This window comes from Rhineura floridana, chromosome 10 (assembly GCF_030035675.1).
Source record: "Rhineura floridana isolate rRhiFlo1 chromosome 10, rRhiFlo1.hap2, whole genome shotgun sequence".
NCBI lineage: Eukaryota > Metazoa > Chordata > Lepidosauria > Squamata > Rhineuridae > Rhineura > Rhineura floridana.
The window spans coordinates 7,312,087-7,330,107 of NC_084489.1; the positions used below are offsets into that span (position 1 = coordinate 7,312,087).

General features: G+C 43.9%; 1 protein-coding gene across 6 annotated transcripts in view; it reads right to left on the bottom strand.

Moving 5' to 3' along the window:
* HECW1 (HECT, C2 and WW domain containing E3 ubiquitin protein ligase 1) overlaps positions 1-16,659 on the bottom strand; it is a 349,770-nt gene extending 333,111 nt beyond the window's left edge. For 5 of the 6 annotated variants that reach the window (XM_061586857.1, XM_061586865.1, XM_061586862.1 and 2 more), the window contains exon 1: positions 16,251-16,659. In XM_061586857.1, the coding sequence (XP_061442841.1) occupies positions 16,251-16,280 (30 nt within the window). In that variant the 5' untranslated portion in view covers positions 16,281-16,659. The remainder of the gene's footprint in view (positions 1-16,250) is intronic. The other variant, XM_061586864.1, reaches the window with a different exon arrangement.
* Positions 16,660-18,021: the final 1,362 nt, after the last annotated feature.

The window sequence follows — 18,021 nt, forward strand, 5'->3', positions numbered from 1 at the left end:
CTAGTCCCTTCCCTCAATTCATCAAACCAGTCCTCAGAGTCGGTGTTGCCCTCATTGATGCCTCCCTTCCCAACCTGGGTCACAACATCACCATGGGACAGGGTTATCTCTAAATACAAACTCTATAGGCCAGGGAAGAGCATACTGGAAGTGGTACCACTCTGTACATCAAAAAGGCCATAGACCAAGCTCCACAGCACAAAAGGGTCAGACTCCTTCACAGATTTGGGACCCCCAAGAGTAATTTAATACTAAGGACATCCTATCATCCCCCAGACCAAAACAGTTAGGGTGATCTTGAGGTGGAGAATGAAATCAAGGAGACATCCAAAAGAGAAAATACTGACATAATAGGCGATTTCAATTACTCTCACACAGACCAGATATATGCATGTCCTAATCATAACAAAGAGGTAAGATGGCCACATACCTTAAATGACTGTGCCCTAGAACAGTTGGCAATGGAAGTCACTAGAGGGGTGGCAACCCTGGACTTGTGTCAGCATAGGAGCTCCCAGAACACCAAATAAGGAAGTGTACTAAAAAAAACCCAATTTTCAGTCTAGTCCACGAACACTTGTGATTGGCAATGTGTCTGCACATACATCTTGGAAGATTTGTAAGAGATTTTCTCTTTATTTACCATGAGAAAGCCCAATAAGTTTAAGTGTTAACACTGTGTAGATAGGCCAGATTCTTCTTGAAGTCTCTCATTTCCCAGTAATGTGTGATATCACAATCGTTCAGAGAGCTCAGTTAAAAAGCCCAACCTTGATTTAGAAAAAAAACTGGACTTAAATCCTTCAAAGCCACACCTGAGTGAGGGATGATTTCCTAAACCAAATTTTCTAAGAGATAAATACAACTAGTAGATTATATACAGTAAGGCCCCACTCATACTGCAGGTTCTGTTCCAGGCCCCCGCCGAAAAGTGAAAACCGCCAGAGAGTGGGGCCCTACTCAGCTGTAGCTTGCGAGCTCCCCGCCCTACAGCTCATCATGCCATCATCTGTAGCGCAGGGAGCTCCAGCCGCCGCGCTCCAGCTGACAGCGCAGGGAGCTCTCGCGCTCCAGCTGATAGCTGTCAGCTGGAGTGCAGTGGCTGGAGCTCCCCGCACTACAGCTGATCACCCCACTGGCGCTGCCATATTAGCGGAACACCAACAAGAGGGGCACCGACAAGCAGGGCCCTACTGTATTAGCTTGTCTGAAATGGCTGGCACCATGGTGATCCTTCTCACCTTGGGAGTGCAACAGAAAGCAAGTCAAAATTATAATTCTCACATTTGGTTTGCAGGAATTATTAATGCTGAATATTTGTATTTGGCTATATTGATACGGGTAGTGATAATCCTACTGCTTTTTCTTTTAATAATTATAGCTCTCATAATAACTGTCTTGCATTCTGGCAATGTGAATCAACCCTTAAAAAAACCCTTTGACCAGAGCTACCAGGTCAATGGCCAAAGCAAGGATGGACAACCTCTATATTCTCTATACAGTCTGGGGACTGGAAGCATATTTTACTACACAAAGCAATTTCCTTAAAATGGTCAAGTTCAGTCTATAATCAAGAAGACATCATTTAGCTGCTGAGCACATAACCTCAGGGACAACTGGGCAATGTATACAAAGCCACCAAGAGTACCGCATACCCTCAACTTCAGGAAAGCTGATTTTAATAAACTTAGAACAATGGTAAGTAAGGTTCTGTGGGAAGTGACCCTAATGAGAAAAGGAGTTTCTAAAAGAGGAAATTCTAACAGCACAATGGCAAGCAATTCCAACAAGGAAAAAAGGGGGAAGACAGCAGAAGAAGCCAATGTGGCTTCATAAAAAGCTTAGAGATGACCTGAAAACAAAGAAAGGACACATACAGGAAGTGGAAGGAAGGCCAGACTACAAAGGAAGAGTACAGACAGGTATCACGGAATTGCAGGGATGGTGTCAGGAAGGCTAAAGCTGAGAATGAGCTGAGGTTAGCAAGAGATGCCAAAGCCAACAAAAAAATCTTTCTTCAGCTACATCCATAGTAAAAGACAAGAGAAAAGAAATGGTGGTACAGCTACTCAATGAGGATGGCAAAATGATAGCAGATGACGAAGAAAACGCAGAAGTGCTCAATTCCTACTTTGGCTCAGTCTTCTCCCAAAAGAGGGTCTATGACCTGCCTGGGAAACATGAAGTTGAAGTGGCATGATTGCAGTTTGAGATTGATAGATAAATGGTCAAGGAATACCTAAGCACTTTGAACAAGTTCAAACCTTCAGGGCCTGATGAACTGCATCCTAGAGTATTGAAGGAATTGGCTGAATAACTCTCAGAACCACTGTCTATTATCTTTGCTAAATCGTGGAGGACGGGTGAAGTGCTGGATGACTGGAGGACGACTAATGTTGTCCCTATGTTCAAAAAGGGTGAAAAGGAGCAACCTGGGAACTACAGACCAATCAGCCTGACATCAATCCCAGGGAAAATTCTGGAGCAGATTATAAAGCAGTCAATCTGCAAGCACATTGAAAACAATGCAGTGATTACTAGAAGCCAACATGGATTGATCAAGAACAAGTCTTGCCAGACTAATCTTATCTCAGTTTAGATCGGGTAACAGCCAAGGGACAGCTGGTATAGCACAGTGGGGAGGAAAGCCTGGCTGGGAGTCCAGAGTCTATGAGTTCAAATCCCCGCTTGTGTCTCCTGGGTGTCAAGGGCCAGCTAAAGATCACCCCCACAGCAAGTAGCTCAGGGGTTACGTGCCCTGCCACCTGTGCAGCCGTGGGCAAGCTGCGGAGTCCCAAGGAGCCCAGTTGTCCCCCAGCTGGCAGATGCGGACAAGGAAGGGGCTGGCTTGTGCAGCTGTGGCAAGCTGAGCAGGCCCTAGCCAGCTGGGGAGGACTAGCCTCAGAGGGAGGCAATGGTAAAGCCCCTCTGAATACCGCTTACCATGAAAAAGCTATTCATGGGGTAGCCATAAGTCAGGATTGACATGAAGGCAATCCAATTTCAATTCCAACCTCCCTGGTAGACTGTGGGAATGCTGTAAATATATCTCAACTTCATCGAAGTTTTTGACAAAGTGCCCCATGATATTTTGATTAGCAAGCTAAGTAAATGTGGGCTGGATGGAACAACTATCAGGTAGATCCACAGTTGGCTACAGAATCATACTCAGAGTGTTTATCAATGGTTTCTTCTCAAAATGGAGGGAGGTAATGAGTAGGGTACTGCAGGGCTCAGTCGTGGGTCCAATGCTCTTCAACATTTTTATTAATGACTTGGATGAGGAGGTGCAGGGAATGCTTATCAAATGTGCAGATGATACAAAATTGGGAGGGACAGGTAATACCTTGGAAGACTGAAACAAAATTCAAAGGCATCTTGATAGACTGGAACATTGGGCTGAAAGACTGGAACATTGGGCTAAGAGGGATGAGTGCAAAGTTCTACACCTAGGAAAAAGAAACCAAGTGCACAGTTATAAGATGGGAGATACTTGGCTCAGCAATACTACATGCAAGAAGGATCTTGGGATTGTTGTTGATCAAAAGCTGAATATGAGTCAACAGTGTGGTGTGGCTACAAAAAAGGCAAATGCTATTTTAGGCTGCATTAACAGAAGTATAGTTTCCAAATCGTGTGAAGTATTGGTTCCCCTCTATTCAGCACTGGTTACGCCTCATCTTGAGCAATGCTTCCAGTTTTGGACACCACACTTTAAGAATGATGCAGACAAACTGGAATAGGTTCAGAGGAGGGCAACAATGATGATCAGGGTACTAGAAAAAAAAGCCCTATGAGGAGAGATAGAAAGAACTGGGCATGTTTAGCCTTCAGAAGAGAAGACTGAGGAGAGATATGACAGCATTCTTCAAGTACATAAAAGATTGTCACACAGAGGAGGGCCAGGATATCTTCTCGATCATTCCAGAGTGCAGGACACAGAATAATGGGCTCAAGTAGCAGGAAGCCACATTTCGACTGAACATCTGGGAAAACTTCCTAACTGTTAGAGCAGTATGAAAATGGAACCAATTACCCAGGGAGGTGGTGGGCACTCCAACACTGGAGGCCTTCAAGAGGCAGCTGGACAGCCATCTGTCAGGAATGCTTTGATTTGGATTCCTGCATTGAGCAGGGGGTTGGACTCAATGGCCTTATAGGCCTCTTTCAACTCCACAATTCTATGATTCTATGTAACATTAAAACATAAATTCTTCTCTTCTTATCATTAAAAAATATTTACCTTCCTTTTCCTTAGAAGTAAAATGTGGAGAAGCTTTTTATCACACATTGATCACAATATGGTAGGATCTCCAGGGGCAACATACTTTTCTGTATGGCCCTGATACAGCCTGTGGGTTTCCAGTGGGCCATTCCTGGGTTGGAGTACCCAGAAAATAACGCAAAAGAGGAGGAAATCTCCTCTCTCACAAAACTAGAATATAGTTACTGTCATCTTAGCAAATCCAAAAAATCTGACGTGACAACATAGCATGGCACAGCAACTGTAAATGGGTGCTGTATTTGATGGAGGGAAAACACAGCTCATTACCATCTGCATGCAACTGCTTTCTGTCTTTTTTATTCCAATCTAAAGAGGCAAATCAATGCAGGAAACACTCTGTGCTCCATTACTTCATGTGACATATGTTTCTATCTCACAACCTAGATCAGTTTATAAACTGGAATTTTTCAGAACAAGATTGTAGTGCCCCCCAGCTCAAAAATACTGCACAAAAATACAACATTCTAAAATGTTTCAAATTAAAGAAAGGGCACTTTTAAATAAATCATCTAAAAACATAGCCAAGCTTTCAAAATAGCTTCTGTTTTATTTTTATTCATTTATAAACATATTTGTATACTGCTATTTCATTTTTAAAAAAATCAAAGCAGTTTACAACAAATAAAAAATCATGTCTTCCATTAATGTATTTTCTTCCATGAACTTTGTATAAACATTATATTGAATGAAGAGTATGTTCCTAAGAACGCTGAATATTTTAATTAATATTTACATCCAGATTTCTTTTGCTAAATTTTAAAATAAAAATGAATTTTAATAGATGTTGAACAGAACCACTTTTAGCATTCTTGAGATAGTACAGCATCCACACACACACACAAAAGGTTCCTACTACTGAACCAATGAAGTCATTGGTTAGGATGCATCCTGTAGTAAATCTCCATATAAATCAGAGGACACCGAGCTGGAAAAGGGCCTCAAAATCAAATTCAGTTTTCTTCACTTTCCTAAGGCTGGAGCCTTCTTCTCCAAGACCATGCTCTCTATGTAGCTAGAAATCATTACATATAATAGGTTGGCACTTTAGGAATGGGGAAGGATAAGCACAACCCATATCTTCTCAGAGAGGTCCTATATATTGAGTAGCACTGTATCCCCTTTGTTCAAGATGGTGATGAAGCAAGTATAAGAGGAACAAAATCCATCTTTCATTGTAGCGTCTCTTGCCAGCTGAGTATTTGCCTTTATAGCAGACTGGCAAAATTGGACACCTCTCTCAGGAACAAATACTTTTTGTCCAAGTGCATTATGCCCTAACCACAGAAAGGTTAAAAACTCCAAGAATGACTCATAAAACCACTACTTAGCCTCCTGGACACTATGTATTCAATATGAGGTCCATGATCTGAGCTAGTAGCAGCAGCAGCAGCAGCAACAGCAACAGTAGTAGAAGAAGAAGATAGCCTATGTTTCACCTAAAATTTATACTGAACACTATTCATGTTTTGCTTTGACTCACAATTTGATTGTATGGCACTTTGTTTAATGCAATAAGCGGCATTCTAGCATGTCATCCAGTCATTATTTCCTCCCTAAATTGCCTTAAACACTGTAGGAAAATTATGTCTGCCAGCAAAACCTTCAACTTCAACCACTCATCAATCCTGAAAACTTCAAAAAGCATGCCTTGATAAGGACATAAGATAAAGAAAGTGTTTTCACTTTGCTATCTATCTTAACAGAAGAATAATCCAAAACACATATATCTGAAAGATCTATAAACCATATAAGCTCCATGGTTCCAAGCATTCCCAGGAGCATCCTGTGAACACCTGTTTGATAGCTGCTCTCTTTTAAAAGGATAGATCAGGTATGGGGAACTTATTGCCAGCAGGTCTAATTAGGCCTGCCAGGCCTACGCATTTAGCCTGCAAGGCCATTTTGGACAAGTCATGCTCACCTGCCCAACACATGGCATCATATATAATGTCAGATGTGGGGAAAGTACAAACCTAGCTCAGATGAAAGGGGGTTTGCAGGCAGTGCCTATCAGCTGATTGTCAGTGTCAGGAAAACACTATGAAAAGTGCTGGGCATGATAGTGGTTTTAAAAGGACTTCTGAAAAGCTGACAATTAGCTGATAAGTAGTGCCTGCAAAGTCCTATGCAAAGCTCTGCACAAAATAGTGCTTTGAAAAGGGCTCATATCCCCTATCTCTCACAGGCCAATTTTGATAGGTGGGCATAGCCACCCATCTCTCAATCACCTGATGTCACAACATCAAGTGATTTGTTTGGCTGCAGGGGGCTTCTAAAGACCCCCTTTCAAAGTAGTAGTTTGCACAGCACTTTGAAAGGGGCTTCAGGAGAGCCCTGCTTTACCCACATGTCAAACTTGGCTGGCAAGAGGTAGGGAAGATAGTGAACTGGCCCCAACGGCGTCAGTAGCGGGAGTGCGGGAGGGTGCGGACCTCCGGTGCACGCCCTCCCAGGGGCATGGACGAAGTGGCTGGGCTTGCATGCGTGCATGAGCACACACTCAAGGCCAGCCACCCTGTCCATGCCCCTGGGAGGGCGCGCGCCGGAGGGGCACCCAGCCGGAGAAGGCCTGGGAACACTGGCGCGCCTCCCTTGCCCTGCCGACGCTGCTCCTGGTCTCGCCCGCCCGCCCACCTCTGAGGAGGAGTTGGAGCAGCCTTGCCGGGCAACGGCGTGGGGTGGGGCGGCTCTGGGTGTCACCCCCCTCATGGTGACACCCAGGTACGGGCCGCACCCTCCGCACCCTGGTAGTGACGCCCCTGTCTGGCCCATCAACCAAATGCAGCTCCCCACCCCTGGGACAGATGCTTTGCAATGAGGAACTTGTACCAGGTTTATTACAGCACAGCACATCCCAGGGCCTTCCCTTCAAGATCGTTGAACATAATCCACAGTGAAGTCTTATTTCCTTTCCATATGTTCAGTTTTTTAAGGAGCACTTTGTAAAATTGCTGGGATTCAGAGATCCAGGAAATGAAGCTGTGAAAATAACTAGGACCACCAATTAAAAGACTTTTTGTTGATGAATCATCTTCCTTTAAACAACTAATCAATCAACTGGTCAATTTAAATAAGTTTGTATATTAGCAAAACTTCAACATAGGTGTCTTACTGAGGCACAGAAGAAAATAAAGTATATAGTAGTTTACAACTTAAGAAATAAAATCTTCTACTTATTGTTGGAAGAAAAGGCCATATTTAATATTTGCTTTCTCATTCCTTGTTACAGTAACACACTAGAACTAAAATAGTCTAAAAAAAAATAAAAAATAAAACAAAGGTACTCTTAAATCATAGCTGCCTTGATAAAAACTGTCCCCAACTGATGAATCAAATAAAGCTTTAAATCCAATTAAAGCTAACAGGCCTAAATATAAATCTTAATAATTTGAAGTCATAGGGCTGAATACAGACTAACTAAGCATTCCTAAATAAGTGGGGGGAGGGAGAAAGTGAAGTGATGGGCAATTCACCACTTCCGAAACCCTGCTGTGATGGGAGGGTGAGCATGCCCAGGAACAAGCTCCGTGGTTCTTTTTGTACTGCATTTATTTATTTATTGTTAAACTTATATCCTGCCAGCAAGCAGTAGTGACAAAACACTAACTTTTCTATAAAACAAAACACTTCAAAATAAAACATCTTTTAAAAATCTTAAAAACCATTACAGTACAGATGGAGACTGATGTCCACTGGTTCAAGGTTGGGGTGGTGGTGGGATTAACTATGCCAACACCAGCCTGGTGTAGTTGATAGGACTGATTCTGGAATCTCTTGGGGAATCTGTGGGTCGAAATCTGTCTCCATTCCACCCTTAAAACACTCCCAGAATGCCATGTTTCAGGGTCTACTGCTGAGACAAACACCACTGGCGCCGGGGGAGGCAGGTTGGGCCCTGGTCAAGGGCCCCTGCAGGCCAGAGGGACCCCTGAAGGACCCCTCCTTAGGGTGGGAGCGCTCCATTCCACAATCTGCGGCACCATTGGCTCCCGAACCTGCACACACACCCCAATAGAGTCAGCATGGGTTTCAATAACCCTGCATGCACGCCCCACCTATCTCTCCCATCCCTGTGAATGACATGTATGCTGGGCGCACATGCCTACCATCCACGAAGATGGTGACAGGGGCTTTCCTAAGTGGCTGACGCCCCTGCTGCCATCGTGATTGACGGCAGACATAACTGTGTGCAGGTGCACATCATTCACAGGGACGGGAGAGGTAGGTGGGATGCTTGGATGGGTTTATTAGTGCCGTGCTGCCTATATGTGGGGGTTGGGCTACTGCGCTGCGTGCCCAGGTCAGGCTAGTGCCCAGGGGCCCAGTCATGCCTGGTCCCAGTCCTGACCACTAGCATAGATTGATGCCTGCAGAGCTCTCCATGGGTGTACAGAAGCAGCAAACACACCCCTCTGATAAAGGGAACTTCCACCTCATCCAAGTCACCTCCAGCCAGCAGATCTATATGTTAGGATTGTTTCATATGCTATTCATACTTAGTTCCACTGAAATTAATTTGTAAAATTCCCCATGACACAGCTTAAATCCTATTGGAAACTAGGTGCAATTAACTTAGTCCGGATCCAACTCAAAGCACATTACCAAGAATTAACAATATGAAATCTATTCTACATGGCGCTTGAGCATATTTACACTACTTGTGGTATCTATTGTGGACAGTTAATTTTAAATGTCATCTGTTCTCACATTATGCTAAAACAGTAATCCCCAAACTGTCCAACATGAAAAAAGGCTTGGAACCCCAAAGTGCCATCCAACAGAAGCAGCATAATTTATTTATTATTTCATTCCGTTTTTATAAGATGCATATTTGGATCAAACTCTTTAATAGGGCCATTTCCAATAATATAACATGGTATAATAAATTTAAAACCAGTAAAAACACAGCAATAAAATAGTTGAGTAACAGTCATCAACAATGCATTAAAATCACTCGCCAGTAAAACCATAAAATTACAAGAACGGCAGTAAAACCATACCTGTGTTGGGCCCTTGATATACTGATACAGCCCCATCGCCTCAGTCAGCACCCTCAACATGGATATGAAGGTCCCCCAACACCTCTGTGAAAGGGTTCTCCAACACCACATCTGAGATTACTTCCACCAGCTCAGTTAGGGAGGTTGTAGCCCTTGATATACTGATACAGCCCCATCTCCTCAGTCAGCACCCTCAACATGGATATTAAGGTCCCCCAACACCTCTGTGAAAGGGTTCTCCAACACCACATCTGAGATTACTTCCACTAGCTCAGTTAGGGAGATTGTAGCCCTTGATATACTGATACAGCCCCATCTCCTCAGTCAGCACCCTCAACATGGATATTAAGGTCCCCCAACACCTCTGTGAAAGGGTTCTCCAACACCACATCTGAGATTACTTCCACCAGCTCAGTTAGGGAGGTTGTGGTGTGGACAATAAGTTAACAACATCTTCATTCTACCTCTCTGGCCCAACACCACAATAGTCCCTTGAACCCAGGGACAATGTGGATCAATCTCCTGGTGAGGGAGATGATATTTTTATGGATGGTTGCAACTACCCCACCCAGCCCTTCTGACCAGGATTGTTGCTGCACCAAGGATCCAGGCGGGTTAGCTTTGTTAGCATGGGGCCCCAAGCTCATCTGCCCAGATCTCAGCTATACATGCCAAGTCAGCCTCCTCATCTTTGATCAAATTGTGGATGACAGATGTTTTATTCTGGACAGACCTGGGATTTAACAATAACACCATCAGCCTGGGCTGACTGGCTCCAGATTCTGAAATACAGCAGGTGAAGCAGAGGGTAGCAAGGGCTTTGATGTGACAAGCTCTCCTCCTGCCACTGTATCCCTCTGGCCACCTCCATATCTCCCCCTATCTACCATCACAGGGATGGCAGTTCCTTCACCCTCCCCGACTCTGGCTTAGACACATAATTTTCCTGACCCTCCTCTAGTAACTACAGGCATACACGAGAAGACAGTGTCAGGGACAACAACTAGGAGACACTTGCAAATTAAAAATATCAGATGTGACTCACAGCCCAGCTCTCACCTGGGACAAAAACTCACCACTCCTCCCGTCTCCCACCCAAGAATGAAAGAGTTCTATGCCAGATTGGACTCCCACTCTAGAGGCATGAACCCACTTCCTTCACATACCACTCCAAACCACCTCCAGCCTTTCACCCTGGAAATAGCCTAAAGAAAAACATTACAGCCCCTCCCCCGAGGGAAGAAGCAACCAATCAAACAATACCATACATAAAATCCTACTATGAAGCTAATAGAAGGGGTGAACCCTCACTTCACCCCAAAGTGTGCTGGGTTGGGGAGTGTCCTGGGAAGCTACAGCTACTCAGGCTGATGGAATTCAGCATCAGCAGGGCCTAATCATGATATTCAGTATTTCCCAAAAAGCAATAGCCTCTTGGAGACAGCTGCTTCTGCAAGGGGGCAGGGGGCCTAGTGATAAGCTCTGTGCCTCTCCCCACTCCCTATCTCAGCTGCCTTCCTCCACTCACCTCCCCATTCTCATGCTACCTCTGGGGCCCTCAGCAGGTTTGGCTTATATACTCTGCTTTCCCAGCACCACTTTAAAGTGTGCTGCTTTGGGGAGAGTTCTGGGCAGATGCAACTACAGTTGAAATGAATTACAACATTTATATCCCACCTTTCCACCAAGGAGCTCAAGGTGGGGTACAAACATGGTTCTCCCTCCTCCCCATTTTATCCTCACAACAACCCTGTGAGGAAGCTTAGGTTGAGAGACAGTTACTGGCCCAATGAGCTTCGTGGCCGAGTGGGGATTTGAACCCTGGTCACTCAGGTCCCATTCTGACAATCTAACTATGAAAACCACACTGGCTCTTTAGATTATAAAATCATCACGGCAGTGATGTCTTTCCTTCTTCTTCTTTGTTATTCTGCAAAGTGCTATGAGTGGGGGCCAAAATTCAAAAGCTATGAGAAACACTGCTTACTGACCACACATTTCAGTCTAGGTTCCTGCTAATACTTTTTCTTTACAGGAATACTTTTTCTGACCCAGGACTCACCTACTCTTTGCAACCTAGCAACTTTATAAGGTCATTAGCGAGATGTGGAACTGACTGAGATCTGCATCATGGCTCGGTTTGTGGTGTACTTTGGCATTTTAAAAAATGCTAATGAGGAAAGCATTAGAGAGATGGGGTAGGATTATTGGCTGCTGATGCCACAATGACCTTTAATTCTGCACTGAGATAGCCTTTTCCTTACCACTAAGAGGAATGGAGCATTTGAGATCTCTGTCCTAAAATAAGTCACACATTCTCCATTCCCAGGTACCTCTCTGCCAGTGACGTGGTTCAGGAGAAGTAGGCAGACAGATTTCCTTGCATAAAGACATCAGGAACATATTTTAAAAGGTAATCATTTAAAGTGCACTTCCCAGTAGCAGTGTCTCTGTTTTAATAAAGAAATATTTCAAAACAGCTAGTACAATATTTTTGTTCCATTACTGCCTTGACAAAATGCATATGGCATGGAAGAGGGAACTGAGATATTAACGGGTACAAAGACTAAAGGCCATAGAAATATATTGTTACAAAAGACAAATAGATAGCAAAAGAGTATCTATAATGTCAGCCTACAACAAAAATACTGCTAAGATACTGTTAATTAAATATGTGACAAAATCTGTGACAGCAAGATATTTGCTATGTTGGGGGGGGAACTATCATATGGGATAACGTAAGTTTGCTTCCTTTAAAAGAATACACTTAGCTTGCTGGGGGGAAAAACGGAATCTGATGGGGACTTCCTGGCTCCCAACTCAAGCAGCCTAATCTTAGCCACGCTTACCTTGAAATAAACCTCATTAATTCCAGTGGGGCTTATTGTATCAGTAAATATACTTAAGATTCCAGCTATAGTATAGTTTAGAACAGAGATAGGCAACTGGCATCCTGGAGGCTCACTCCACTTCCTCAAGGGCTTCAGATGCATTGTCCTACAGCACGACTCCTAATCCAAAAGGCTAAGATATTATATTATGCACCTCACCAGCATGAGCTGAGAGTAGACATATACAAATGATTTGTTAACACCCTCCACAAAGCAACAGAAGCTTTGGCAGAGTTTTCCTATTATGCATTTCAGATGCTAACTCCCTTATGTCAGCCTAGATTCAGGCAAATGTGTATGAGCAGCTCTCCATCAAAGTCTTTCTTTTGCTGCTCACAAATTTATTTATTTATTTATTTATTTATTCAGCTTATATCCCGCCCGACTAGCAAACAGCTCTCTGGACGGCAAACATAGCAACATATACAATAATAAAATTACAAAATCAGTATAACAAATATAAAAATACACCATCTAAAATAGAAATTATAGCATTTACACAAATAACTTAGATTAAAATGCCTCAGAGAAGAGAAAGGTTTTAACCTGGCGCCGAAAGGATAATGAGTGGAAGGCAGTAAAAAGTAGTTTACCTGTGCCTTAGCTTGGTTCACAGGAGTAAGTAGTGAAAGACACCAATGTTGCTGGCCTTCTAGACCTTGCTCTATTCAAAAGATGGCCCCTATTAAACATTTGTTGCTGATCAGCAATTTAGGAACTATGGGGCACCAAATAATCTAACCCTAGCCTTGGGAAAGCTACAGCATTCTAATCAGACAGCTGACTGATGCAGCCATACTTCATTTACCCTGTCGACAGGCTTGAATGGAAAGGAAGGAACATGGGGGATTCTGCAGATATAATTATTCACTGCTTAATCTAACACAGTGGCTTTTGAACAATGTTTATGAATGCTTTCCACATCAATTTGTCTGAACCCTTGAGCATGCAAAGGATTCTAGGGCATATTCTAAGATACATGCTCAGTTCATCTGGAGCACTGGCCAGGTGCAATGAGTTTTATTGTCACCCTGTGTATGTCCAAAACCTGGTTTAGTACAGCCCCCAGGAGAATCAGGAGGATACAGGTCTAGCAAGTGGTCTGGAAAGGAAAAAGAGGACTGGCAGGAAATGGTCAGGCAGGGTTCAGGAAGGTAAAGGTAAAGGTGTCCCCACACTTGTAGTGTGAGTCGTTTCCGACTCTTAGGGTGACGTCTTGCGACATTTACTAGACAGACCATATATATGGGGTGGGATTGCCAGTTCCGTCCCCAGTCTTTCTTTACCCCCCAGCATATGCCGGGTACTCATTTTACCGACCACAGATGGATGGAAGGCTGAGTGGACCTCGACCCCTTTTACCGGAGATTCAACTTCCTCCTTTCGTTGGAATAGAACTCCGGCCGTGAGCAGAGCTTCTGCTGCATTACCGCCACTTATGACTCTGCACCACAGAGGATAAGGATTCCTGAAAACAAGGGTGGTTGTTTTCAGTACCCCAGACAGAACCCAAGGAGTAGCTGGCATGTTCTAACAAGAGCCCAGTCTCAAATGAGCTCACATGCTTCCTGAGCCTGTCTAGCTCTCTCAGGTACCACCATCCCTGCAGAGGAGTGCAGACCCTTAAAGAGATAGTCCTTTGGCATGGCATCTTGCCCTCCGTCATATCTCCATGGCCTCATGCTGGGCATGCTGCCTGCATTTGTGAGCAGGTTTGGTACAAAGTGAGGTCCTGGGGGTCCAGGCTCAGGGGTCTTGAGCTCAAGAAGGGTATTCCCTGGTTGTTGGACACAGGGTCAATGGTGAGGCTCAGGGCCCAGTACACCCTGAGTCAATGCCACTTGTACCTTGCCCTTTGGGTCCACATCCAGGTCACTGCTCAAAGGAAACATAATTAAGAAAAAGAGAAGCTGCACAAGTTATTTAGTGGTAATATTCACGTTAAATGAAAAACTATGACAGTAGTTGTGGGAATTAACTGTAACCATAAGTATCAGCGGAGAATAAAACATTCATTTGCTGAACTTTCCAAGTTCTGATTAGCATCAGTCTACAGCAAATAGGGTTTTTTTCCAAATGAAATGTGCTTTTTCAACCAACTATTCATTTATAAGACATAATAAAAAAAAGAAAAGAAAAATGACTTAATGTTCTCTTTGGATACTCAAGTAATGGTTTTCAAACCAGATTTTTTTTCTGGTCTCTTTTCAAACCATCGGCAGGATTTTAACCAAAATGTACCACTAACTAAACATAACTCTATTCAGAATAGTAATAAAAATAGTACCACATTATTTAAAAATAATTGTGTGTATTTTAGAGGAAATAGCAAACACAAGTAAAGACTGCAACCAAGACACAAACAGTATTGTACTCAATTTCTTTACAAACACACACACACAGAGTAGAAAAATGATAATCCCTTCTTAGTGGAAAATCCAAATTTTCAAATGAATCCCCAAGCTAAAATGAATTACTGTAATAACCAGAATCCGCAAATGTTCTCTGTTCAACAAAGGCACAGCTGACCACCTGCTATGTTACATCTTACAGACAGCAGTTTTCCTATTTCTCAAATGCTTTTCTCTTCAGACTAGGGACGTACCCCACTGAATCAGATGGCAGATTATTAAAAACACAAGGAAAAAGGCAAGGGGAGCCAGGGGAAGTGTTCTCCTTTTAGCCTGAGTGACTGCTGTACAGCATCTCTGCGCTTCTGTTGAGTGCAGTATAGCAGGGGTGCCTCCGCAGTTCTAAAATGAAAGGATGTAAACAGCCAGACCCAAGCCAAACAAATAATTGCTTTAATCCGAGGAAACACCACACATTGCTGAAATGGGCAAACTGAAATCCAAGAACCTCTGAATATGTGTTCATTTGTGCTATGCAACTAGGGAAGAGTTGTTTTTTAAAAGCTCCATTATTCATGGTTGCATCACTGATCTTAAACGTTCCACTCCATATAAAAACAAACCAGAAAAGGTGCTTAACCTACATCAATGAAACATGCCTTTATTTCACTTGAACAAGACAAGGAGGTGGCAGAGGAAGGGAAGCAAACAACTTATTTAAGAATTTGCTGCAATGACACCATCAGAGACTGTTATAAGAAAAATAAATCCAAGAATGAAAAATCCAATACGGGATTATAAAAAGTCTGTCAAACTAATGTGAACTACAGATAGCATAAGGCTCCTCACATTTCTTCATTATTTTCTTGCTAGTACTGACAAGCCAATCGCTATAAGCACTAAACCAAACGTAGGCGCTGAATACAGAGAAACATCCTTCTCCATCCTCCCAGCAACAGAAGTCTCATCCTGCAGAGCAGATGGACTTCCAATTCCCTTAACAACCTGACAAAAGAAGGGGGAGCGTGTGCATGGTCTAAAGATGCTCAGAAACAAATGCTGTATCACATAAACACAACCCTTCCCCTCCACCCCATTTTCAGTCATGTGTCAGCGGGTGAGTAAAAACTACACATTTGCTGCCATTCTGCACTCATCTATTGTCTATACCTCTTCCTCAAAATTGATAAAAGAATTACCTTCAAGAAATGAAAGAGAGGGGGATTTTATACATAACAGGTGTTTATGATTTGACAATGCCTGACCCATTACTGTCATTGTTAGGATAACTCACTTAACTGAAGGCCTATTTCAGTTCCTCCTAACACACAATCAGATTCTTTGTACTCTTCCTAGCAAGAGATCACACAGCTTCTCCCCGCCATCCTCAAACCTAGCAGAATACTGCTTTCTACATGGATACATTTCCTTACACCCACCAGAGAAGCCTGGCATTGGGAGAAGGGGGGAAGAGAGTGCTGCAGAGTTGGGATCCTATGCAAGAACGACACCCTGTGACTTATGCCAAGAGTCCAATTAAAGCTTCCTGGGATGGTGGAGGAGGAGGAGAGCATCTTGCTTTATTAGGAGTCAGGAGAGAAGGGATGCTATATTGAGGGAAGAGAGGCATGCTGGTCACGGTGAACTATACCTGAAAGGGGCAGCCATTGGGAAAGGCCAACCAAGAGAGGGAGGCAGCAGAGCAGGTGTCGTTGCGCCTTACCTGGAGAAAGCTGGGCTGGGTACAGAGCATGCTCCTCCACCAGAAGCAGCAGCAGCAGCAGCAGCAGCAGCAGGAAGGGCAGGCTTTAGATCCCCCACGTGCGGCTCATAGCTAGGCGCCTGCAAGGCTCTTCTGGTGCAGTCAGGGAGCGCCCTGGCCTTTCCTGGGTCCCCCCTCCGCCCAGCGCCCTTGTCCTTATGCCTGTGCCGCCGCCGCCGCTGCCGCCGCCTCCACAACAGCACTAACGAGGTTGTGAGGAAGAGCGAGGCAGGGAGGCAAAGAGAGCGTGCGGCAATCCTCTCACAGAGGCGGCAGCAGTAGCAGCGCAGCCCAAGGAGTGGCGACAACAGCAGAAGCGGCGGTGGACGGAAATACGGCGTTAATAATAACGCCGCCGCCGCGATTCCCTCTGCTCCGCCCCTTTCTGGGTACCAGACCGAAGGAGCCAATCACAAGCCGCGCCTGCCTGTCCTTTGAGCCAGCGGGCTCTTCCTTCGCAGCCCCTCCTTCCCCACACCCGCGCGCGAACCCACAGCACGTCGCGACACGGTGGTGGTTCACGTTCGCCTCCTCCGGCCCTTTCCCACATATTTTGATTTTAAACAATCCTCCTCCGCATGTATGCGTAGATGCGTCGTAAAGTACCCAGAGCATCTCACACATTTCCATCATCTATGCTATTTTTAGGGTCATTTATACTGGTGGCAAGCGCTAGCCTAGAGCTCGTCATATATATTTTTTTCTTTTGTTGCAGGTTGTTGTTGGGTTTTTAATTCCATTTTCTGCAGTACTAATTTCTAGTAAAAGTGATGCTCTGGCAACCCCTTTTCTATCATCACTGATGTGCAGGGACTCCATCGATTGACTCGATGGTGAGGGAAAGGTACTCTGTACTCGTTCAGGGGCACTTTTATATACTCTTATATGTTTCACCACTGAGTTCAAGCGCTGAGAATAGATTCCAAGCAGAGCCCTAAATTAAGGCCTGGTTTTGTGCCTTTCCACTTTCCTTGTAGGGTTATTGTCTGCAGGGAGGATCCCATCAAAAGTTAAGTACCATTGATTTCATTGGGAGATAGTTAAGAATAGGTATATATAGGATTTGATTCAGGTTAAATTAGTTGAACTTAGGATCCACTGAAATCAATATGCTAAGTCTGGATCCAACCCTTAGCCACTAATTTAGGATATCATTTCAGGCATGTGCTGAAGTGAGCTCTAGTCCATGAAAGTGTGTGCCCCATTAAGGCTTTAGTCCTATACATACTTACCTGGACTTGTCCCACTGAAAGGGGGGCTTATTTCTTGGTAGATATTTATTGTGTTGTACTGTAAGTGTGTTAATCTTTAAGGAATTTTCTAGTTTTATTGCAGGTGGGGTTTAACTTTATATTCCACATATAATTAAGCCTTGATAACCATCTTCTCTCCAATAAAGTAGCATGGGGAGAGGATGTGTAGAAAAAATAAAAAATATGGGATTTAGGGAAAAGATTTTCCAAGTTTTTAATGAAAGCATATGTTGGGTTTTTCAGTCTGCCTATGCTATGGGTCCAAAAGGCAACAAGAGCCTTAAAAAAAGTATAGCTCACTGGATTACGTATGATGCTGTTGCTTGGGACAGGCCTCTGGAAAGGAAAAAGGCAGGATAGGAGATGAATCCCTGCAATACAAAGACCACACACCCATCCACTCTAGCCACAGGCATTTTGCTAAAAATAACAAGTAGTAGTAGCAGCAGCAGCAGCAGCAGCAGCAGCAGCAGCAGCAA